Source organism: Nannospalax galili, unplaced genomic scaffold, assembly GCF_000622305.1.
Source record: "Nannospalax galili isolate Female #2095 unplaced genomic scaffold, S.galili_v1.0 scaffold290, whole genome shotgun sequence".
NCBI classification, from domain to species: Eukaryota; Metazoa; Chordata; class Mammalia; order Rodentia; family Spalacidae; genus Nannospalax; species Nannospalax galili.
The window spans coordinates 4,693,649-4,717,312 of record NW_008331486.1 but is presented as its reverse complement, the minus strand read 5'-3'; the positions used below and the strand labels follow the sequence as shown (position 1 = coordinate 4,717,312).

Sequence of the window (23,664 nt, the reverse complement as noted above, 5' to 3'; positions counted from 1 at the left end):
AGCATGATGTGACAATGCCAAGAGTTTCATGGAAATATCCCTCTTTTATGAAATAACACAAAAAGTTACCTGGATGGACTTCAGTCTGGGGAAGAAAAGAGGGGCATCCATCTTAAACACTTCCTCTGTCACTCTGTAAAGACTCTGGACCTAACTCTTCAAAATTCCCCCCTTTTCCCTTTCCCCTGCCCACTGCAGGCCACTTCCATTTCCTCCAGAGCCACCTCTGCATAGAGCTCAGGCTGAGAGTTAACCAGCCCTCACTTAACTGTTGAGGTGTGTTGCTTAGCTTCTCCTCTTATAGTGGAGAACAAAGTGGTTGGGAGAGATGACCACCTGTCTGCAGTCCCACCACTAGCTCCTCATAAAGCTGACCCTCAAAGGCCAGCCCGAGTGGGTCTATAGCCTGGCTTTTGACCTCCACTGGGCAGGGTCCACCTCTCAAGTGTTCCTGCTCTGGAAGCCTCCTGCTAGGGTTCCTGCAGAAGACCCTGAGCACACCATGGATGGGGCAAAATCACCTCCTCCCAGACACTCCTCACTCCCTTCTCTCCTACAGGAAACTGCGCCCACTACCAGAAGGGAGGCTGGTGGTATAACGCCTGTGCCCACTCCAACCTCAACGGGGTCTGGTACCGTGGGGGCCACTACCGGAGCCGCTACCAGGATGGCGTGTACTGGGCCGAGTTCCGAGGAGGCTCCTACTCACTCAAGAAAGTGGTGATGATGATTCGGCCCAACCCCAACACCTTCCACTAAGCCCACTCCCCTCGTGGCCACTCATGGCCGTTGCCAGAAGCCATCCCATCTGTGCAGACACCTCAGCACAACTCCTTGCCGGTTCATCTTCGGTTGGGAGGACGGGATGCTGGACTCTGCTTTCCAGTCATTGTGCCAGATAATGGAACTGAACAGTGTTCTCTGTCTCTCCTACTTTCTTCCCTATCAGACAGTCCCTCAAGTTCCCAGGTCAGGACAGGACTTCAGACAACTCTAAATCAGTTAAGTCCCTTCAATAAAAACACAACCACCAACCCCCTCATGACAGACATGCGTATGAGCCACCACGTGTGCATGCTCTTCGACACACACGTGGGATGTCTAGATATAGATATGGGTTTGCCATATACATGTAACTCTTCTCTATCGGTTCACATGCTGAAGGCATCTCCATGGCTTTGTTCTTAGGAGGAAGGCCTTTCCTTTCCTCATTGCTGTGTTACTTGAGTCTAAGGACAGACACAAGCTTTGTAGCCCAATGTCAAAGGACAGTCCTTGGCAATGACGTGCCTGGATTCCTCCAGGAATGTCTGCAGGCTCATCTTTCGCATGGGGCTTCCTGGCTATCTCTTCAGAACTCTTTGGGGACCTGGTCAAACTTCAGACGCCCCCCCAATTCCACTGCTCTAGTTCCCCTTCCTCAGGACTGCTCACCACTCCTCCACCTGGTTATTCCCCTCAGCCTGTACCTTCTGGGCCTCAGTCCTAGGCTGCTCACTGTATAGGTCAAGCTCCTCTGCCCCTTCCTTTTCCCCTGGCCTCTCCTGCTCTGCCACACGGGCCTTTCCTTCTAGGCAAGAATCCTTGGACTCTGAGGAGGAGCAGTCTGGGCTCAGGTTCTGGCCGGGAAAGGGAAGGCCAGGCCAAAAGGCACACTGGCAGCCACATAGACCTACACTCACAGTTTTGTACCTTCCATTCATCCTTTAGCCTCCACAGCATTTTAAGCTCCATACAAACAGTAGTTTGCCTTGCCAGGGACACTCCACTGAAGAGCAGTCACTGCCACTGTGTCCTGGCCTCCAGATGACCGCAGAGCTGAGGTCCTGAACTCACACGACCAGGCTGCATCTCCCCCAAGCTATACTTCCCCAGAGGATGGGGCCACACAAGGGAAAACTGGCCACTTTCTATGAGTTGCTATGGCCTCAGGGGCCACTGGTGCCACTGCAGCATGGTGGCTTCCTGAGTTCTGCTGGGCTCGGAGCTATCTAATGACCGCCAAGCCAGGGGCAGCAGATGATTCCGGAAGGTGAGACCCTCCTGGTGGGCACATGTGCCAGGTGTTAGAGGTGTGGAGCATTCGGTACTGTCCACGTCTGGGTGCGTGCCTATTACCTCAGCGTTTCCTCACAGTGTACCATGTAGCATGTTCTGTGTACATAAAAGGGAAGGTTGTTCTTTAATATATTCCCAGGTTATCCTTGTAATGACACAAATCTGCAATAAAAAGCCATCGGTGCTGCATGGATGTATCTGCAGTGTGCGCTGCCGTTTCAGAATGCCTTCCTGGGGCCTCTGTGGGTAAAGCAGGAGCTGCAGCATGTAGCACATGAGAGGCCGCTGAGATCCTCCTACATGACCCACTCCTGCCCCGCCAGGAGTCCTAAGCCGTAGGACCTCTGGGCAGCACAGCTCCCTAGAGCAAAGTTTCTGTTCCCACCAGAGTCCTGGGTGTCCTAGAAGCTCCTATTAGGCAGGTCAGTTAACACCAAAGACTCCTCTGGCTGCTCCCCTCCTCCTTTCCCCTGGCAAGGTCCGCCCCATCCCCATGGCCAGACCACTCTTCCAGGCCAAGCCTGCTCTCTGACTCAGTGCAGGCCTGGTCTCCTCTCCCTACAATGCTGCAACAGGTTCCTAACCAGAGGCTCCACCTCTCATTCTAACCCCATGCTGCTTGCTAGAGCTGTCTCCTTGAAAAACGGATCTGTGACTAGAGAGGGTGATTCTAGGCATGCTGGGAAGCCTCAAAACCAAAAAGGAAGAAACAGAGGAATAGGACTTAATTTTTTTTCTACCTTCCAAAAAAAACTCCAAAATGACAAATACTGAGAAGCTGTTAGTGCACAAGAGAAACAGCACTACACTGCTATTTGTTAATTGCAAAAATAGGATTAATATTCCTGCCATACTGAAACTCCACATATTCAGAAAGATACAAGAACTGCTTCCAAAAAAAAACTCCAAAATGACAAATACTGAGAAGCTGTTAGTGCACAAGAGAAACAGCACTACACTGCTATTTGTTAATTGCAAAAATAGGATTAATATTCCTGCCATACTGAAACTCCACATATTCAGAAAGATACAAGAACTGTGACAGAAATGGTGGTAAAGTACACATGACTGCCACAGACATCACAAGCTGCCAATTAATAAGAACAGATGCCACCCTAGCAAGACCGAGGGAGGTACCCTAAATGAAGGGTGAGGCATCGCATGCTGCTGTCCCATCAGCAAGATGAAAAACACACATGCTGACAAGGCTTGGAGAAACACCTACTCTTGTGCTATGTAAACAAATATTTAGAAACTGACTCAAGATTTAAGGTAGAATGTGCTGACACCCTTGGTTCCACCTTAACCATCCTGCACCTCAACCACAGGAAAGCTTTTGCTAGCTAAATTGGAGTCAGGAGACTGGTGTTTCTTGAATCATAAAATGGGTTCAGAAGTGGACTGAGTTTTTTTCATACAGCACTGAGGGTGGGGGGAATTATTGTTCCCATTTTACAGGTGATGAGGACTGAAAGCAAGAATACCCCAACAGAAATTATCCAGAAGGTACTGGTGATGGGCACTGATCATGAGTTCTTAACCTGCTCCCACCTCCCAGTTAGTTGTTGAGGTTACAGTGGAAGCTGGACACTGCTCAAGTGTCCCAATCTTGGTGCAGGACAAGCCACACGTCTGGAGTGGGGTGGTGGGTGGAAGGAACAGGCAAAGGAAAACAAAGTGTGTCGTTCCTAATCACTGGTCTTGGGTGAAAATCCTGAAATGGAGGGTTCTGGAAAACCAAGCTGAACAGTGTAAAGCAGGCCTTTTCCTGAAGCACTTTGGATTCAAATAAAACAGGCCATGACACCAGCTGTTTTCTCCAGTCACCCCCCTCTGCATGTGTATTTGTGGTATATGCACATGTATGTGTAAGGGTGTGCACATCCCTACACATGTATGCAGTGGTCAGAGGAGGATGTCAAGTGTCTTCCTCTGTTACTCTCCACTTTATTCTCTAGAGACAAGGTCTGTCACTAGACCTGAAGTTCACCATTATATTAGATTGGCTGGCCAGTGAGCTCCTGGGATCTGTTTGTCTCCAACCCCCAGCACTGGGGTTACAGGCATGTGTGGCCATGCTCAGCTTGTAATGTGGGTAATGGAGATTTGAACTCGGGTTCTCCTGCTTTCAAAGCAAGTGCTCTTACCCACTGAGCCAACTCCCCAGATCCCAAACCCAAGTCTTACCCAAACCACATGCTCAAAGACAAGAAGGAATGAGGCCTCTAGTGATGAGCAGCCTGTTTTTCTGAGGAAAAATGGGAGGGAGGTCAGTTACCTGGCAGCATCATGAAATAAGAACAAGGAGATGGGAGGGAGAGAGAGTCAGGTGGCAGCAACCTGGGCTCTGACTAGCAGAGAGCAGCTCCTTCAGCCAGGGACTTTTGCAGACCCACAATCACAGAAGTCCTAATAATATTGAGCTATTTTTCCATGATGGGTTCATCTTTGGACATAGATGAGAAAGTTAAAGTCCATTTTTCTGTTGCCTAGTCAGCCCCCACGTCAGTCTTAGCCAGTACTTTGAACAGCGATGCCACCTGGCACTGAACAGTCCCTCCCCGCTCCCCAAAGGTTGTCGCAGATGGAAAACAGAGTCTCCATGCTTCTGAACACAATAGTGATGTGAGTCGACCAGGCTTCGGGTCCTCTCTGACCTCCCAGGCCACCTCAGCTGTTCCAGTCTTGCTAAGGCTCTTGTTATAGGAAGAATCCTGTCAATGAGATTAAACAAAGTGCACATTTATGTGCAACAGATGTAAAAAGGGCACCCATTCTGCATCGGTTTCTCCCAAAACTCTAAAGAGAAAATAACAGCTACCCAGGATCACCTGGTACGGAGCACAACGCAAAACCATCCTGCAACGAGGTGACTCAAATGGCTCCTACAGCATTAGCCGATGCCCACCTGGGATCTATGTAAATAGTGCAGGGAAAAGACCCCCGGGAGAGGATGTGTCTTCTACTGCTGCAGGGAGGGGAGCTGCCTCCTCACCCCAAACCAGGGGACAGGGATGTCAAAGGACCACTCCCAGGGTGTGGCACACATGAGCACTTTGATGGGGCCCTGAATCTGAGGCCCCAGGCACCAATGCAGGGAGAAAGAGGAGACAGTGGAAGCACACAGGGCCAAAGTGCAGCCTGATGGGCAGGGGCCCAGGCAGCAAGGCAGGGACCAAGGTCAAGTGGAAAAGCAACATTCTGTCACCAAGGAGAAGTGTTGGAGGTACCCCAAGTGAAAAGGATGCAAGACAAAGAAAGGAACCAAGCTGAGTTTGCACATCTGGCACCAGCTCTAGAGAAGGACTGGGCCACCACAGAAGACCGGCACCTTCCTCAATCCCACCCAAGAGCCAGAGAACGACGTGGACCAGTGAAAGAGGCAGTGAGACAGGTGAAACCCAGCAAAGAAACTGACTTCATGTCCTGCCCAGCTCCAGGTCAGCTACAATGTCTGGCTTTAGGAGTCTAGACATGGTCACTCCATAGGACCGTCTGGAATGAGGGTGCTGTTAGAAGGGCCTGGGCTTCATCATGTGTCAGACCAAGGAGCCTGCTAAGTTTTCAACTTCATCTGGGAAAGAAAAAACAAGGGAAAAAAAATTCAGAGAACAGGCTTGAAAGGTACACTGGGGGAAATGGAGTTGGTTTCTGCTTACACCTGGCTGAGTCCAGTTTATTTAATAAGCTGCTTACATAAGGACATGAGGTATCTCCTCTAGTCCATGGGACACAGCTGGGCCTCATGAGGGCCAGGAACCAAAAACTGCCTGGAAAGCCTTCAAGAAGCAAGGAGCAACCATCTCTGCCTCTTCTCCCTCTTTCTGTGGGGTTTCCTTCTATGTTTCTCATCGGGCCCCCATCCTTGGTCTGTTCTTACTGCTTGACTCCATCACAGCTTCAGGTGACACTCCTCAGCTCACATGTCCTCCCAGTTGGAGCACCAGCCCCTCTCCATTCCAGGGGTAACTCCAGACAGAGGAGTCAATCAGCCAGCCCAGGTTGGAGCCCACCCCTAGCCTATGCTCCAGCTTTGGTGGAATGAACACTGCTGCTGGGGATGATGCTGTGTGAGGAAATTCCCAGGTTCTCAGCGAAGAAGGGGCCACAGACTGGGTGTCCATTTGTAAAGGTGTTTTGACTATTCTCCAACTGTTGCTGGTCCCCATCCCCTCCACGAGTGCCAATTGGACAGATGCTGTATCACAACTTATCTGATGGGGTCCTAGTCCCCAGCCCTCCCCACTGACCCCTGCCATCTCCTGACCTAGCCGAGCCACTAAAAATGACACCAAGCTGTGTATCTGAGGGCCTCAGCCTGCTCTTCAGAGGTGCACTGGATTCTCAAGGGTCTCTCTGAACAAAAGGAGGAGGAAGATCCTCACTGCTGGGGCCTTCCTGGCCGTATTTTTCCCTGGTTAATGCCGCCACTGTCTACCATCTCTGGGGTGCTTTCCATGTGCCAGGTGGCACATGTCTCTAGGGTCTCACAACTGAGAACATGTCTTCTATAACTACCCTCTCTTCAACACACAAATCTGAGGCTCAGAAATGGAAGTGATGTGTCCATAAGCATGGAGCCCAAGATCCTCAGAGCTTGAATTCAGTCAATCTGATTTTTGAGTTCTGGCTTCCATTGCACACAGCACTACAGCTGAGGAGGAAGGGAAACCATGGGGGCTCCTCTTCCACCCCATCACCACTCAGTAATGTGTAGGCAACAGGAACAGCCAGACTGCTTGCCTAGGTAGAAGCAGTAGGCTGTGTCTGGAAGCCAGTCCACAGGGGTCTGCCCAGTTTAACTCAGCACAACAGGCACAGGATAGCAGGCAGCGATGGAAAAGATCTCACTGCTCCTTGGGCCTTCCATGCCTGTGCCAGGGGCAAAACCACTGAGCCCTTCCTTTCTCCTCTTCCTTCAGCAGAAGAGAGAGCCATTTATCCCACACCCTAGAGACTCAGCAGTCCTGCCCCTTTTCCCTCAGGGTTCCACTTAAGGCTAGTCTGGCAATCACCGGTGTACCAGTTTTTCCTGGCCTATGCCCTAGCCTGCAGCATCTAGTGACTGGGTCCCAGCTGTGGTAGTTAATTTCCTCACTCCAGACCTGGTATCTGCTAACCAGTCTCTCAGAGCCCAGAATAAAGCCAGAACCAGCTCTTACCTCGCCCCTTATAAATATAAACCTTGGTACAGAGACATTCAAGCCCCCAGGATGTCCTGGGCCAGTTCAGCCCACATGTAGGAGCCCAGACACAGAATGTCCCTCCCATCTGCAGGCTCTCAAAGCATTTCCATGTGGGGCCCCTCCCTGGTGGGTGGCCATCTGGCTGTCCCATGTCCATATCACAGCTGGCTGACCTCCCTTGATGGTCCTGAATCTGGCTCTGCAAGCTCCCCCAGCCTCAGTGTGTCTGAAGCTGAGAGACATCTCATGATGGGAGGAGGAGGAGACTTGTTCACATTGGCCTGGAGCCTTCACAGAGCTAGAGCCAGAGCCTGGAAGGGTGGCTCATGTGGCGGGACTAGAACTTTCTGGAGCCATGTAATGACACAAGCCTACACCCTTATCCCAATGAGGGATAAAGACAAGAAGAAATATGTGGCCCCCCTCAGAGCCTGAAATGCTGAGCAGACCCCAAACAAGTGTACCAGGCAAAGAATTAGGTCAGCCTCCTCTCCACAGGAACCAAAGCTAGGTAGCCTTTCCTTATGAATTAGGGCGGTGCTGGGCTCAGGCCACAGGGAGAGGGATTGAGACAGATAACCAGGAAGAGGTGGGGCAGGGGGTGGCTGGTCTTACCGTCAAGAGTATTCTGAAACACAGAGGGCTCAAGTGTAGGTGCTCTAGGGTGGAGACTGGGGTGTCATGGCAGTGACTGTGGGGATGCCCTCTGAGAAGAGTGGGAGGCCTGGAGACCTGGCTGCCTAAGCCAAGGTGGAAGAGAACGAGTGGAAAGGTGTTCGCTAAGAAGGTGCCACTTTGGCCTACCACTTCAGCATTCATAGAAGAGAGAGGGCAGTATCTGGGTGAGGACAGTGAGAAGGCGGCCATGGGAACCCACTCTGTTAGTGACAGTAATGGCGGCCTTCTCAGAGGGAGACATTCCCACAGTGGTGACCATGACATTCGCCTGTCTCTGTCTTAGAGCTTCCTAGAGATTCCGTGCTTAAGAATAACACTGCCTGGTAAGGACAAGCACAGGGGCCAGATGTTCCCCAGTGTACTATCTGTAAACGTGGAAACAGAAGCCTCACAACCGCACAGATGGGCAAATCAGCATGTACCTGTGGGTGCCACAGAGCCAGCAGCGAGTGGACGGGTTCTATGTCTACTGTTGTTAAACAAGATCTATATACCAGGTAGGGAAAAATGTAAGGCACAACAATCTGTGTAAAACGCCCCCACTCTGGTTAGAAAGCACAGTATTACACCACCATGTGCCCCCCTCCCATAGATGTGGATTAATGGTCTGGACCAGTGCGCACCCCGCTTCCAGCAGCAGTGTCCCTGGGAAGGTGAGAGGAAGAGTGCGATTTTCACATTTCACTTGATAGACTTCTTTTTTTTTTTTTTTTTCCCAGTGTGAATGATCTTTACAGCAAGCAATGTGTCACTTTTGTAATTTTAAAAGAACAAATGGGTGCCCAGTGCCATTCCTGGAACCAGCCTTTCTGGATGGCCACGTGGGAATGGAGTCGCCCTCATTAATCCAGACAGTGCAGTCCAGAACCTGGCATTCCCTCATCAGTGAACACAATCCTCGAGGGCAGCCTTCGAGGCCTTTCCAGACCCTAGTCAGTCATTCCTTCCTTCCTTACAGAGCTACAAGAATTCATCACCTCCTCAAGTGGCAACCATCCCCTCAACCTGTAGAATTTTTTTCCTTTAAATCAGCTTTTAGGAGAGACCTAGTGCTGCCCTGCCAATTTCACAGTCCCCTGTGTGTAGACTGTAACAGCGGTATTTTGTGCCAACAAAGTACCATCAAAGTGAGGCAGGATAAAGTTTGTGCAATGACCAGTTATCCTTTCCAATGCAGCCTCACAAATACTCCAAACTGTGGATCAAGAACTTGGGTTGTATCTGAGGTGGGTATCTCTGGCTCAAGGTCCTTCACGAGACATCAGTCAAGCTGTTGGCTAGGGCCAAGGTCTCACGTGAAGGCTCAACTTTGGGGCAGAACCGACTTGCACACCTCAATGCTCTACTACAAGGGTTTCTCCACAGAACTGCCAAGCTCATGGCAGCTGGAGGTCCCCAGAACGGGGGACCCAAGACAGTAAGGAAGAGCAGGTACTCAATATAGAAGGAACAGTCTTTCTATAATCTAATCCTCAAAATGAGTCACCTTCATTATAAATCTTATTTATATTTTGCAGCTGTAAAATAAGCTAAAATTAGTGTCTCCCTTAGAGGAAAGACGGTTGGGGTGATTAAGTGAGATAAAGCACATAAAGTGCCCAGAGGGCTCCTCTCTTGACTTCTGTGTTTTCCTCTCACTGTTTGTCTCCATGGAGACAGAGGTGGTGAACTGAGGATGCACTCCTTAAGGCTAGGTGTGAGCATGAGTTCTTGAATCCACCTGGCCTATCATGTTGGATAAGCCATAGGTCAAAATATGGTTTGTTTTCATTCACAACATGGGGAGTTTTGCTTTGTTTTGTTTTGGAGACAGCAACTAACAATGTATGCCTGGCTGGCTTCTAACTCACTATGTACACCAGGCTGGGCTCAAACTCACAGAGATTTATCTGCCTCTACCTCCCAAATGCTGGGATCAAAGGTATATACCACTATGCCTGGCCAAAGGGGGGATTTTAAAGTAATATCCATTGGTCTTTTCTAAGAACTGAGATAGAGAACTATAAGGTCCCAGATAAATGTTCTTAAAGTAACAAATCCCAAGATTGTACAAGTAAAGATAATTATCTTCCTTCTGGAAGGGAGACGTTTAGAATAATATATAGCTTACTAAAATATAGTAGAGAAGATTTCCTGTATTTTATATAAGAGTACCTTTGAGATCATTTGTGGATTGAGAAGCATGTTTGAACCTGGGGTCAGAGGGAAGTATTTCCCTGCTTGCTGGATCCCAGACAGTCCTGGACCCCTTGACATAAGAAAGGGGAAATAAGATCAAAGGGTATCTCAGCTGGATAGAGGCCAGCCATTCAGTCCCCGTAGCACTGTGGCAGGACCATGGATCAGGCCACATCCATCCCAGAATCCAGCTTAATCTTTCTCTGTGGCATTGACACCCCCTATCCATCCCTAAGACTGGGGGCCCCAGCTGGGGAAGGAAAAGCTAGGTTCCACACAGGGCCAACTAGAGAGGCTGGCTGGGAAGGCAGGAGGTGAGCACTGAGTGGAAGGATTTGGAGAAGTGGGGCCAGGCACTCAGCAGAGGCACCTGCAACCATCTGGAAGGAGTTGTGGAACAAAGGACTGTTCCTGGGGATCCTTCCTCATGGGGTGGGGGATGAGAAATGGCTGGGTTTCTTGCATGTGGAATGGATTTTTTTTCCATTGCAAATTAAAGGAAAGACTACCCTAAATGTTGGTCAATTTGGCATCAGCTTGATATCGCCATTGCTCACTCTGATGTGCTGCTGTGGTCAGGGGTGGTGGCCCCCACCAAAGGGGCAGCAACTACCAGATCCATGTCATGGGGAGCAGAAGCTCTGTTGCCATCATCTCCTCCATCTTTCCTGTGCTTTCTTCCACCTCTGCATTAAGAGGACCTACAAGTCAAATGCACATGTGGATTCGCAAAGGCCAAGTACAGGTCTGGGCCATGGGTCTTCATTGGGTACAAGGGCTGTGCTCACTCACAACTGTCTTAGGTCTTCCTAAGGCCTTGCTGTTGGTGAAGGGCTTTGCTTCCCCCTTGCTCTGACCTAATGAGTCATCATTTACTTAGAGGAGATTTCCCCAGGTCTTCCCTCCTCCAGCCAGACTTCCTGGAAGCCACTCACTGTGCTACAGCCGAAATGATGTATGCAAACTGCAAATCCAGCAGTAGCTTTGCTTAAGACTTTCCAGGGTTCCCTTCATCTGGTCAGGGCCTGGGCTCCCAACTCCTAGTGTTCAGTCTCTGGTGATCTGGCCCTCCCTTCCATCCCAGCTGCTTTTCCTGACACTCTTCCCCTCATTCTGTACTCTCCAGCCAGTTTTTCTAGCAGACATGTTTTCCCCACTTCAAAGCTCTGCACAACCTGTCATCTTTGTCCAGGCCCGTCACCTCCCCACTCTGTACCCAGGCTGGTCAACTTTCAGAGCTCTACTTTCCTCTAGAAAATCATTCCTGGTGCCTAGGTGGGTCAGGTGCTCCTTTATTTGCTCCTCTCCCTCACCTTCATAGTATTTGGCTTGCTTCTCGTTCCTTGTTCACAGTCAGTGCTTAGGGCTAGTCTGCAAGCTCCAAGAGGGCAGTGGCAGGAGTGTGACTAACCCACGCAAGTGCCCACTGAGCACCCCGAGGCCTGGTATGGCTGTACGTGGACTTGGAGCAGGAGCCCCTTGTTCACCTTATTGTTCTGGAAGACTCTGTAGCATCAGAGAATACACTTCTCTTTGACCAATGGACAAACACTTCTTTTGAAAGTCCTCTTGGTATCAGACAGTTTATACTCCAGTGTGTTTTATACCTGCCAACAACTTGCCTTTGTTTTAAAACTCAAAATTTATATTTAAAAATAAAGGCTTGGGGCTGGAGAGATGTCTCAGTGGTTAAGAGCACTGGCTATTCTTTCAGAGGACCTGGGTTAGATTATCAGCACCCACATAGTGGCTAACAACTGCCCATAACTCCAGTTCTAGGGGATCTAACGCCCTCTTCTGACCTCCAAGGGTACTGTATGACACAGGGGCACCTACCTACATGTAGACAATACACTCATACACATAAAATAAAAACAATAAATGAAATATTTAAAAAATAAAGGCTTACTTTTCAAATGGAAGGGTTAGCTTGTTTGAAGCAATAGCTCAAGTTCTAGAAATTTTCCTTCACATATGTAAGGTCTGGGTAAGCTGACCATTGAAATGTTTTCCTCTTATTCGGAGCGGCCAGGACGCCTACCTTTTTGTTCTTTGAGAGATCACCATTTTCCACACTGTGGGACTTTTAGATCAGCTCCAAAGCATTTAGGATCCATCACATTCCTAATTTTACTTAGTTATTTCCTGGAAGGAATAATGGGCAGTGAAAACCAAATGTTCCAGATCAGACAGCAACTTAGAAATTAATGAAGCTGCTTTTCAAAGCCCGTTCCCGCTGCCCTCACCATTTCCATGGGAAGTGGGTGCTGAGGGACATTTCCCTATTTTCACACTTTGGAAGAAACTAACTCAAAGAAAGTCTTGGTTTTTGAAATGTTATGTTTTTCTCTCAGTGTTTTTTAAATCATGTTTCACCAGAAACTCAGGACTCTGAAGTAGAGCCAGCTGGCTCCAAAATCTAGACCAGAGGAGCAGCGATAGACACCCACGTCCAAGTTAGGGACAATGATGAGGACCAAGGAGGACACTTCATGTGGAATAAAGACACAACTTGTGAAGCGGCCCAGGGACCAAGTAAGCACTGAACCTTCCACTGAGGGCTAAGAGACGGTTACCAGAAGAAAGCCTACCCTTGCTATTAGAGGCAAATACCTGCTGCAGCAGAGAGCAGGCATCAGGCTGCAGGACCTGGAGCATCCAGACTGACCTGGTGCTCCTCCCTGGCGCTCCTCCCCCAACCCTGGAAAAAGACCCACAATGAGAACTTTGCCAGTGGAAAAAAAATGGTTTTGACATTTTTTCCTCTATTGTACTTTCCAGGACTTATGTAACTGCTCTCTTTAGATAAACAAATCCATCAGACAGGTTGTGTTTTCAGGAGGGACACAATGTGAAGCCACCACCTGGGTTTGGGCAGGGTCTGCCTACGGCAGTCAGGGGCAAATGGAGCTCCCAGTTCCCTCAGGGCAGATGGTCCCACTGAACTTTGGAAGACCTTGTTTCATGTTCTCTCATGCAAACTATGGAGTTCCCATGGTCAGTGCCCACACACACAATCCTGAGAGCAGGAAGCAGGGGCCGCCTGCTCTTCCTCTCTGACTTGATGTAGCAGGGGTGTTCACTGCATGATGAGAAAGACAGTTCAACCAGTTAGGGGAGGCATCGTTAGGCTGAAGGACAGGAGCATGGCTGTCACAGGGCTTGCTCAGAGCCAGAGTAGGCAAGCTGTGCAGGAGAGCAGAGGGCTCCAGGAGCCTCTGGGAAGCAACTGCCAGACAGAGGCAGCTGAGACACGATCCAGGGCAAGGATCTGTCCAGACATGCCGAGTGGCAAGGGGCCCAAAGGCCAGAGCAGGATGACCAATGACCTATGAAACCTAAGACAGCACTGTGTTGTAGTCCAGAAGCAAGTGGCACAGGAAACAGCGCAGACAACCCCTCCACTTCATACAGTCCCTGACAGAGGCCACCCACAGGTCCCAAACTGCAAAGAATCTACAGATGACAATCATTAGGGAGGGGTAGGAAAAGCATGATCTGAACAGTAGAGACAGGAAGTCAGGAAAGGGCAGTAGCAAGAGCTAGGTTTATAGCAGACCATCTGGGCCCAGATCTGGCTCTGCCACTTTGCAGTTACATGATCCTGGGGGACCTCAGTGCCTGGCTAATGAGAGCCTGCAATGACAATGCATCACATGCCTAGCAAAGGGCTAGGTGGGAGGGCAGGTGACATAGAGCAGCTCCCATGATTATTTCTATTAGAGAAAATAGGCTCTTGGGAAGTGGAGGTAGGAGGATCAGGAGTTCAAGGCCATCACTGGCTATATAGTGAGTTCAAGGCCAGTCTGGAATACATGAAACCCTGTCTCAAGAAAGTGAGGGGGAGGGAGAGAAAAAATGACATTCTTGACTACAATGATACACTTCCATTAGCTGAATCAAAGGACAGCACTGGGCTGTCCGTGCACCCTTGCTTCCCACATGATGGCCTCATGCAAGGTGAGAATGGCCTTGGGAGCCGTGCCTATCAGCATGCCCTCCCTCTCTGGGCTCAGAGAGGCATCTGCCAGCCACCAGTACAGAGACACTACGGTTCATAGCAAGCCAGAAGAAATGAGGAGGGAAAGGACAAGAAAGCACAGAATGAAAGTTAAGCCAGCGGTGCGGAGTGAGACTGAACACAGAGTTAAGCCAGCGGTGCGGAGTGAGACTGAACACAGAGTTAAGCCAGCGGTGCGGAGTGAGACTGAACAGAGTTAAGCCAGCGGTGCGGAGTGAGACTGAACACAGAGTAAAGCCAGCGGTGCGGAGTGAGACTGAACACAGAGTAAAGCCAGCGGTGCGGAGTGAGACTGAACACAATCGAAGGCCGTGTCTCCTGCTAGCCAGAGGCTCTTACAAGGCAACTTAAAATCTTAACCCTAAAACAGTCAGCAATTTATAGAATAAAAGTCACACCATTTAAAGAAGGGGGCAAAAACAGGTGAAAGCAAGACCACCTGTAAGAGACATTTCCTGATGAATCTACAACTTAAGCGTAGACATGCCAAATGCCTAGGGCAGAAGCAGTGAGAAATCTGGGGGGGTGGAGGAGCTAACATCTATTTCTGCTCTTGTCAAAAATTAACAGCTTCAATACCAAAATACAATTTTAAGAGTAATTTGAAAGCTAGGCGTGATGGCACACGCCTTTAATCCCAGCACTTGGGAGGCAGAGGCAGGTGATCTCTGTGAGTTCAAGGCCAGCCTGGTCTACATAGTTAGTTCCAGGTCAGTTGGGGCTACAGGGAGACTGTCTCAAAAAGACAAAAGAGAGAGAGAGAGAGAGAGAGAGAGAGACAGAGAGACAGATATCTAAATATTTCTCAAAAATCCAGAAAGCATAGATGTCACATATTCTAAAACAATGTAAAAAAACTAATGAAATCTACTTTTCAAAATCATAGCCATGTGCTGGAGAAATGGCTCAGTTAGACAGAGCAATTGCCATGCAAGTCTTACGACCCAATTTGGTCCTTGGACCCACAGTGGAAGACGAAACCCAGCTCCCAAAAGTAGTCCTCTGACCTCCACATGTGTATCATAGCACACATACTAGCAACACACACATACACACTAACATTTAAAATTTAAAAACTAATCATTTTCATCAAATGTATTCATAATAACCAAAACATGAAAACAACTCCATGTCCATCAATGAATGAACGAGTAAATGTAGTCTTCTCTACGCATGGACAACCACCTGGCAATAGGAAGGGGCAGGTGCTGATCACACGCCATTGTGGATGCATTATGAAAACACAGTGCCAGGAAAAGGAAGCCAGTCATAAGAAATCACATGTCATATGATTCAATTTATAGGAAATTTTGAGAGGAGACAAATTGATGAAGACAGCAAATTAGTGGCTACTTAGGGTTCAGGGTTGTAAAGTGGATGGCTAGAGGGAAACAGGTGGCTGCTAGTGGGGAAGGGGTTCACTGGGGACAATTTTTTAAATCATGGGGATGGTTGCACAACCTTGTCACTATGCTAGAAATACACTAATTGTACTCTATAAGTCAATTACATATTAAATATTACAATAAAGCCATTGGGGGGGAAAAAAAAGTCCAAGCCCTTGAAACTTTTTGAAAAATCACTGGTGTCTGAATAAAAATAAAAATTAGAATTATAATTACAGAACATTTCAAGATTATCACTGAGAATATTATATGTCAAAATACGGGATACAGTGAAAGCACCAATTAGAGGAAAATGTGTAGCTTTGTTTCCCATAGTAATGTGAAAAGAGCTGAGTGTGTGTGTGTGTGTGTGTGCGCACAGCATGTATCTGTGTGTCTGGGGGGGCTGTCTGTGTATCTATGTCTGTGTATGGTTGTGTATTCTATATTTCATCAAAGTAAAATGTCATTTATTTCAAAATGTATCCCTTTTATACATCACTAAGAAAATTGCTACCAATTTAAAAAATGCTACAATATTTTATCATCAAGTGAAAAATGCATCCTAATTTGAGAGGAGTTAATGTGGGGAAAAAAAGCACATCTTTTGAGAAAAATGCAGTAAATTCAAAAGAAGAAAGACAGTGAGACTGATTTTTTGTTTTAAATCCAGAATCTAATTCTTTGGAAAGATCAACAGACAAACTCTTGGCAAAGCAAAGAGAGAAAAGAGAAAAGAGAAAGGAAGACGGGAGGGAGACAAACGTACTAAGTAATCAGGACCACGAAAGTCAACATGACCACATACATACAGACAGAGGCCTCCAAAGTGTAAGAGAAAGCTGTTTGCTACACTACAGCCAAAAACTAAATGAGAGAAAAACTCCATGCTAATAATTTTGAATCTGTCAAACAGACAGATTCCTACTAAAAAAACAAAACTTCCAAGCTGACTTCAAAAGAATCAGAAAATCAAAGAATGCTCATGGAAGAAAAATTTTAAGTCGCCAAAGGTAAATGTATACTAAATCCCCGCAAATATTGGGAGTCATTTCTAGAAAAACTTAAGCTTTCTTTGTTATTAAAACTGTTTTAGATCAAAACAAGATACACAGATTTTACCCTAAAATTAGCATAACCCTGAAGCCCAAATTACAAATGGCATTTGTCATATATCAAATTGACAAGAAGAAAGAAAAATACAGTTAAAAGGAAAATGTCCAGTATTCGTAAGTGTGGGGAAAGGAAACAGATCCTTCTAATAAATATGTAAGTTGACACAATCTTTCCGGAAAGCATTTTGAAAACATACATGAAAAGGCATATATTGAACTGGGCATGGTTAGTGCACACTTGCAATCACAGCCCTCGAGAAGCTGAGGCAGGAGGATCACAAAATTGAGAACAGCCTGGGCCACATAGTAAGACCTTGTCTCAACCTAAGAATCAGAACAATACTTTCTCCTTTTGGTCTTTTTTGAGACAGGGTCTCCCTAGCCCCAGCTGGCCTGGAGCTCACTATGTAGACCAGGCTGGCCTTGAACTCACAGAGATACACCTGCCTCTGCCTCCCGAGCGCAGGGATTAAAGCCGTGCGTCACTAAAAAATATTTCTTTTAAAAAAAGGCAGACTTTAGCCAAGCATGGTAGTATACACCTTTAATTCCAGCACTTGGGAGGCAGAGGCAGGTGGACCTCTGTGAGATGGAAGCCAGCCTGGTCTACAAAGTGAGTTCTAGGTCAGTTAGGGCTAAAGGGATACTCTGCACATATATATTGACCTAGTACCATACTTCTAGGAAATTTTCCCAAAGTAATTATAAACCCATGCAGTATAAGAATGTTCATTGCCAAAACACAGACACAACTTAAATGGTCAGTAGTAGCGGGTGGAACTGAGTTTGACAAATCCACCTAGTGAAACTGAGTCACAGGATAGAAAACTACATAACAACATTAAGTGATCAAGATAGAGTCAAACACATACATTTTTACATATGCCAAAATTGGAGCTGGAGAGATGGCCCAGGGGTTAAGAGCACTGACTGTTCTTGCAGCACCCACATGGTGGCTGTTCCAGGGGATCCGATGCCCTCTTCTGTCCTCCGAGGGTACTGCATGACATGGGTGCACTTACACACATGTAGGCATAACACTCAATACACATAAAATAAAAATAAATTTTAAAAAATTTACATATGCCAAAAAGAATTAAGATACTAGGCAAAATATAGTACATGGGATAGAACATGCAATATTTTCTAAGCAGGAAAATTAATAATTGTTACTAGAATTTTGTTTGCACAAATCTTACAAAATATACCAATAATGCCCAGGGACCTAGAACAGAAGGTTTGTGCCTGAGTCCCCTAGGGTGGCAGGATAAAGATGAACCAGTAAGAGCTTGCTGCTAACACTGTGACCCATCTGGGCTACAGTCTAGGAGCCTGGGGCTCCCAGACCCCAGGGGTAGGAGGCAGAGAATTGTTTCCCCCCTCACCAGTGTTCCCATCCCTGGGGAGTATCAGCAGCCTATTCAGACCCCAGGAGCCAACCAGTCACCTCTCTATCCATGCTCAGACCTGAGGAGCCAACCAATCCCCTCTCTACCCATGTTCAGACCCCAGGAGCCATTCAATCACTTCTCTATCCATGTTCAGACCTGAGGAACCAACAATCACCCCTCTATCCACGTTCAGACCCGAGGAGCCAACCAGTCACCTCTCTACCCATGGTCCCTTGCTGCTTTCTGGAAAGTACTCCACTAGAAACTGTGAAAACATCTTATTTGGCACTGAGCATGTTTCTTTTGGGCGGGGAGACAAAAAAACAAAAGCCGGTTCAGACTCATACCTAGATAGGGAATGCTGGGCACCATCTTCAGGCTTCGGATATAATCCCGAGTCCGCTTGTAATTGTCTTCTTTGGACATCAGATAATCCAATTTCTCAAAAGTGGTCTTGTCTTTGCGATTCAAAAGCTGGAATGAGAAAAATGATAGTGTTTGAATAAACCAGAAAAGCGAATAGAAGAAGAGAGCTGTGACAGAGCGAAAGGAAACCTCTGAAATGCTTGTGTCCACAGCATGCCAAATCTGAGCAGAAATAAAGATTTTAAAGGTCTGTGTCACATGGTGAGCAGGAGGGAGCTGCATAGGATTCATAGCATCTCCCATGGAAGACCACCCCAAGCCATTGTCCTCCATGATGCTAGCTGGCTCCCCCAACACATATAGGGCACTGATCTCTGTGGGGACAGGCACTCTACGACAGCACGTGGCTCACAAAGTGAGGCAGATTACTCACAGTCACTAGAAGAGTTATTCCATAGCTCATAGCTCTAGCTGGTCTCTTCCATGGTGGAAGACTCCAAAAGCTTTCACATGACAAAACAGACATGCTATGTAGACACGGCAGGGCTCCAACTTGGAGTTCCCCTCTGCTTCCCAGCATCTACTTGTGTCATATCAGTTAGATGTGGTGTTTCACTTAAAAAATAACCTTATTTCCCATCAGCATTCATCTACTAGATCATCTAGGTAAGCAACCTAGAGCAAGCAAGCACCATCAGCCAGAGATTAGAAGCAAGCTCACTGATGACCAAGCTCTCAGGATGTAAAGCTGGTGACCCAGAAGAGGGTGGCTCAGTATGCACACTGAACCTTCTAGGGAATGAGTGGAAACCTTAACTCCTGGTGCTCAAGACCTGACGCTGAGGACTAAGAGTGGAGTTCTTCATGTCCCAAGTCAAGGTCGAGTGCCAGGAAATGGAGGAAGCCTCCTCAAATGCAATAGCTTTGAGGAAAGGAGGCTAGGCTAGGAGGCCAGGCCTGAAGAGGGCTGTCATGGGGATGGGTGGCTTTGGCTCAGCATGTGGCTGAAGCTGAGATGCCCCCTGATTCTGGCTTCCAGGGCTCAGGACTTCTGAAACTGCGGTCAATGGCTAAATCCAAGAGTTACATGTAAAGGAAGAAAGACGGGAGTCCAGGCATCCTAGGCCAAGCTTGGTCTTGAGATCCTGATAGTCTGTGCAAGGATCTGGAAAAATGGACCTGCCATGTCCATCAGACTGGAGCGGGTCAGTGTCTAACAGCCCTCAGGCAGGGCAGCAGAGGTAAGGGGAGAACCACTGCCAGCACCAAGGCTATAAGGGAGGCAGTGCAGCTCCAAGGGTCTCGGCCGGAAAACCCACACTCAGGGAGGCCCAGGTTGCTTGGGCAGGCTCTGCCAGATCCCTCAGTCCTCAGTCTCTGGAGTCACAGAGGATGTAGTCATAAGAGAGCCCACTGGATATGGGCAGTGATGACAGCCTGCGGACTTCAGAGGGGAGGCTGAAGGCTATGGTGCAGGGAAGGAAGGCTCAGTGCTGAAGAAGCTAGAGAAGGAGACGCAAGCTTTTCTCTTCCCACTGAGTTCAGGACATATGAGGGCAGGGGCACTACATACATCCTAGGAAGACCACCACTTAACTGGCTTACTAAGTCCAGGCTTATTCATCATAATAGCAAATGGATAGGAATGAATACCCTCTTCTACTGGCTGTTTGTAAAGCACTGCTGCATGTAACTCATCTGATTTTTGTGAAGCCCAGAGGCAAAAAGGAGCCAGGACTGTGGCCTCTATTTCAGGTTCACAATCACCAGGAGTAGATGACCTGCCCAAATATCTATGGGACCTGTGAATCAATGGAGAGGCTAGTCATACATTATAGCAACACGGTGAGTGAACAGAAATCAAGGACCCAGGTGAATAAGTGAATTGTCAGTGAGTGAACATCTAAGGATGAGAAATTTGCCATATAAGCAATAGGTACCCAAAGCAGAACCGCGTTCCTTGTGTGAACAACTATAAAGTTGAGCAGTCTTCTTCCAAGTTCAGGAAGTCATTTTTTTTTTAACTGATGCAATCTAGAACCCCACTGACTTCTTCGTAATCATTCATATTTGGCCATCTGTCAAACAAATCCTGATGTTGTCCTCTCTCACCCTGAGGCTGAGCCACACTGGCTCCCACAGCCCACACCACTGGTTCTCTGGGCCCAGCTGGGTCACGGCCTGTGTCCCCTGCATGTTCAGCCTACCTACCATGTTCAGCCTACCTACCAGCCTGTCCAGTACCTGTATGGGAAGCACCTCAGATTGCTGGGTAGTCGGCCAGTGTGCCACCTGTGTTCCCCTATTCATGCACACAAGCATGCAAACGTACAAACACACACACAACAGAAAGGATGGGCTACTTAACCTCACTCACTGGCTCCATTCTGTGCCTATAAAGCAGATTCAAGACATAATCAGATTTGTCAAGAATAATTCATAGGCCAAGCATGGTGGCACACACCTTTAATCCCAGCACTTGGGAGGCAGAAGCAGGTGGATCTTTGTGACTTCAAGGCCAGCCAGGGCTACATAGTGAGACCCTATGAATAAAATAATAATAATAATAATAGTAGTAATAATGATTCATAGGCTGCTGTACAATGAAGAAACTCAGAGCAGATTTTGCCATGACAGATTTGAAAACGACCTGAGAATTTCCTCTACCAAATGAAGGAACAGACCAGATAAAAGAGGACATGGGACACTGGAGACACTGGGTCCAATCCATGAGTGCCCTGAGGGTTCGGGGATAGCCAATGAGCAGCAGGTCTTAAGAACAAACTGGTCCACGATGGACCAGAGCAAAAGAAAATCTATATGATAGCACATTTGTGGCATGGAGGATGGTATAGGTACTAAAAATAAAAATAAATATTTTAAGATTACATATGTGTATCTGGAAAATAGATACTTAAAAGGTAAGAGGAATTTTTTACATTTATTTTGTGTATGTGTGTATGTGTAGACATGTGTCTGTCACAGTATGGGACCATGTGGGTCCCAGGGATTGAATTCAGTTTGTCAGGCTAAGTAGCAAGTATCTACCTGCTGAACCATCTTACCAGCCTGGAATTTTTAAAAGGGAACTGAAATGATCAGGTAAAATATGTAAGAGAGCACCAGTAACTCATGGTTTATTACTTGACTTCACAATGGTGTATGCTTGCACACTGCTAATCATTAAGACACTGAATAGTCATTTAGCAAAAATGATTGAATTATAGTAATGGGGTTTTGAAGAAAGAAGGAAGACAGATCTAGAGAACTAAGCCAACATGTACTGCCTGAAGTGGATGGATTGAGACACTGCAGTAAAAGCACATGGGTGGGGGTGGGGGACTGTGGCGGAAACTCCAAGAAGAGACCACTGAGCGGGAGGGTTGTCTCTAGGGAGGCAAAGGAGCGGGGAGAACAGGGAAGAGTTAGGGCTTTCAATAAGCCTTTCAGTACTTTAGTGATTTCCAGAATTGATGTGCATGTATTATGCGGATAAAAATCCCTTTCAGATTTAAGTTTTTAAAAATAGGGCTTTGTTTATTCAGAAAATAACAGTACTTACTTACACGTTTTAAACTTTTATTACAAATAGAACCACCAACTGCAAACCTCCTATGAATTGAGGGTCCTTCAGATTTCAGTTTTATGAGAAGCCTCAGGAAAAGACCATCAGAACTACATATAAGAAAACTGGTAAGTCGCTTACCCAGAGTCAAACAGACCCTGAAACCATTCACATTTGGAAGGGAGGTAAGGAAATGAGACTGGGGAGCAGCTCACTACCTGTGGCAGGAGCGGATGCAGGAGCTAAGGATGGAGCTGGCAAGGAATGAAACCGGGGCGCTTTAGACCTAAACAAATACTGGGACCTTGAAATAGTGAAGTTCAGTAGAAGTCTTGGGGTGCTCTGCAATCTTCTTCCATGAGATGTTATTATTCCAACTGACCGTGAGGCTGCCTTTGTGTCTCACTCAACAAATGATGACTCCTGTGAGGACGGGGCGGTGCTGACTGTGCCTGCTGCTCACTCACCAGCACAGAAGAAACACTCTGAAATGCGTGTTACAGGAAAGAGTAAAGGGAGGCCAACAGTGAGGATGTGGAAACCTGGTCCATTAGAAACTTCTGAGTTATCAATGATCCTGGAAAGGGAATGAAAGCCAAGGTTATGGATTATCACCAAGTCGCACACAGGAGAACGCTGTAGGCTGAGCTATGTGCTAAGGTCAAAAATGGCAATGAAACCTCGTGCTTTTAAAATCCTTTATAGTCCCAGCACTTGGGAGGCAGAGGCAGGCAGATCTCTGTGAGATGGAGGCCAGCCTGGTCTACATAGTGAGTGCCAGGCTAGCTGCGGCTACAGGGAGACAGATCAGGAAAGTAGGAAAGGAAGAAAAATAGCTTAATTGGTAAAATTAGAAATTGATACATTAAAAATAAAGCTAACCATCAAATTTATGGCAGTGACTAGATTCAAGAGTTTATTTTATAAAGCATCAATAAAACAGGTAAAAGACAAAATAAAACCAAGAAAACACCTCTACTGAAAAAGGGAGTAAGCAGGAATATACGTATTAGGATTGAGAAAAGTGAGCTAAATACAAGGTAAAAATAAAGTCCTTCAAATTGATTTTAACTCATTTTCACGGTGCCCAGTGTTCACTCCGAGGGGTACATGAGACTTAGAAAGCACAGGTCAAAGCCAGGAGGATGGCAGACCTGGTGAACACCTACAGTGAACACATGCTGCAGTCACCATGCTGAGGGCGTGGCATGCGGCACTTTGCCATGTGACTATTCCTGAGCCCCTCTCCTTTCTGGGAAAGTAGCTCAAATCTGGCAAATCTGGAAAGGAAAAGCCCAAATATGATTTATAAGGACACTGGTATCTTGTTCCTTTGCCTCTAGGAAAAAAATAACATTTCCTCATACGTGGAAGTTTTTTCAACAAAGAGCCTGTTGCTCCAAATATATTAAGACTGACTCAGAATTCCACTTCAGTTCCAGGGTCTGCTGCTGGTATGGTTTGGAAAGAATGCTTAGTCCCATTGAATCTATGGGTCAGTGGGTGCCAGAGCCAGGTGTGGAATCAGCAAAGAATGAAATGGGTATTTTTCAAAAGGTAATTTTTCACCTCTTTGGATATATAATATCAGTTTCTGGAAAAAAAAATCTGCCAAATCACAGCTCTGATGTAAAATATCAGATGTGATAGAGAACTCTGTGTATACCATGGAGAAAAATCATGACTTTTGAAATTTAGTGGTATTTGGGCTATTTGTCTTT

General features: G+C 47.1%; 2 protein-coding genes across 8 annotated transcripts in view; one reads left to right on the top strand and one right to left on the bottom strand.

Moving 5' to 3' along the window:
- Angptl2 (angiopoietin like 2) overlaps positions 1-2,255 on the top strand; it is a 33,600-nt gene extending 31,345 nt beyond the window's left edge. The window contains exon 5 of the mRNA XM_008824953.2: positions 560-2,255. Within this exon, the coding sequence (XP_008823175.1) occupies positions 560-759 (200 nt within the window). The 3' untranslated portion in view covers positions 760-2,255. The remainder of the gene's footprint in view (positions 1-559) is intronic.
- Positions 1-23,664, bottom strand: part of Ralgps1 (Ral GEF with PH domain and SH3 binding motif 1) — a 269,430-nt gene that overhangs the window by 120,982 nt on the left and 124,784 nt on the right. For all 7 annotated transcript variants that reach the window (XM_008824977.2, XM_017796233.2, XM_017796226.2 and 4 more), the window contains exon 8: positions 18,360-18,486. In XM_008824977.2, the coding sequence (XP_008823199.1) occupies positions 18,360-18,486 (127 nt within the window). The remainder of the gene's footprint in view (positions 1-18,359; positions 18,487-23,664) is intronic.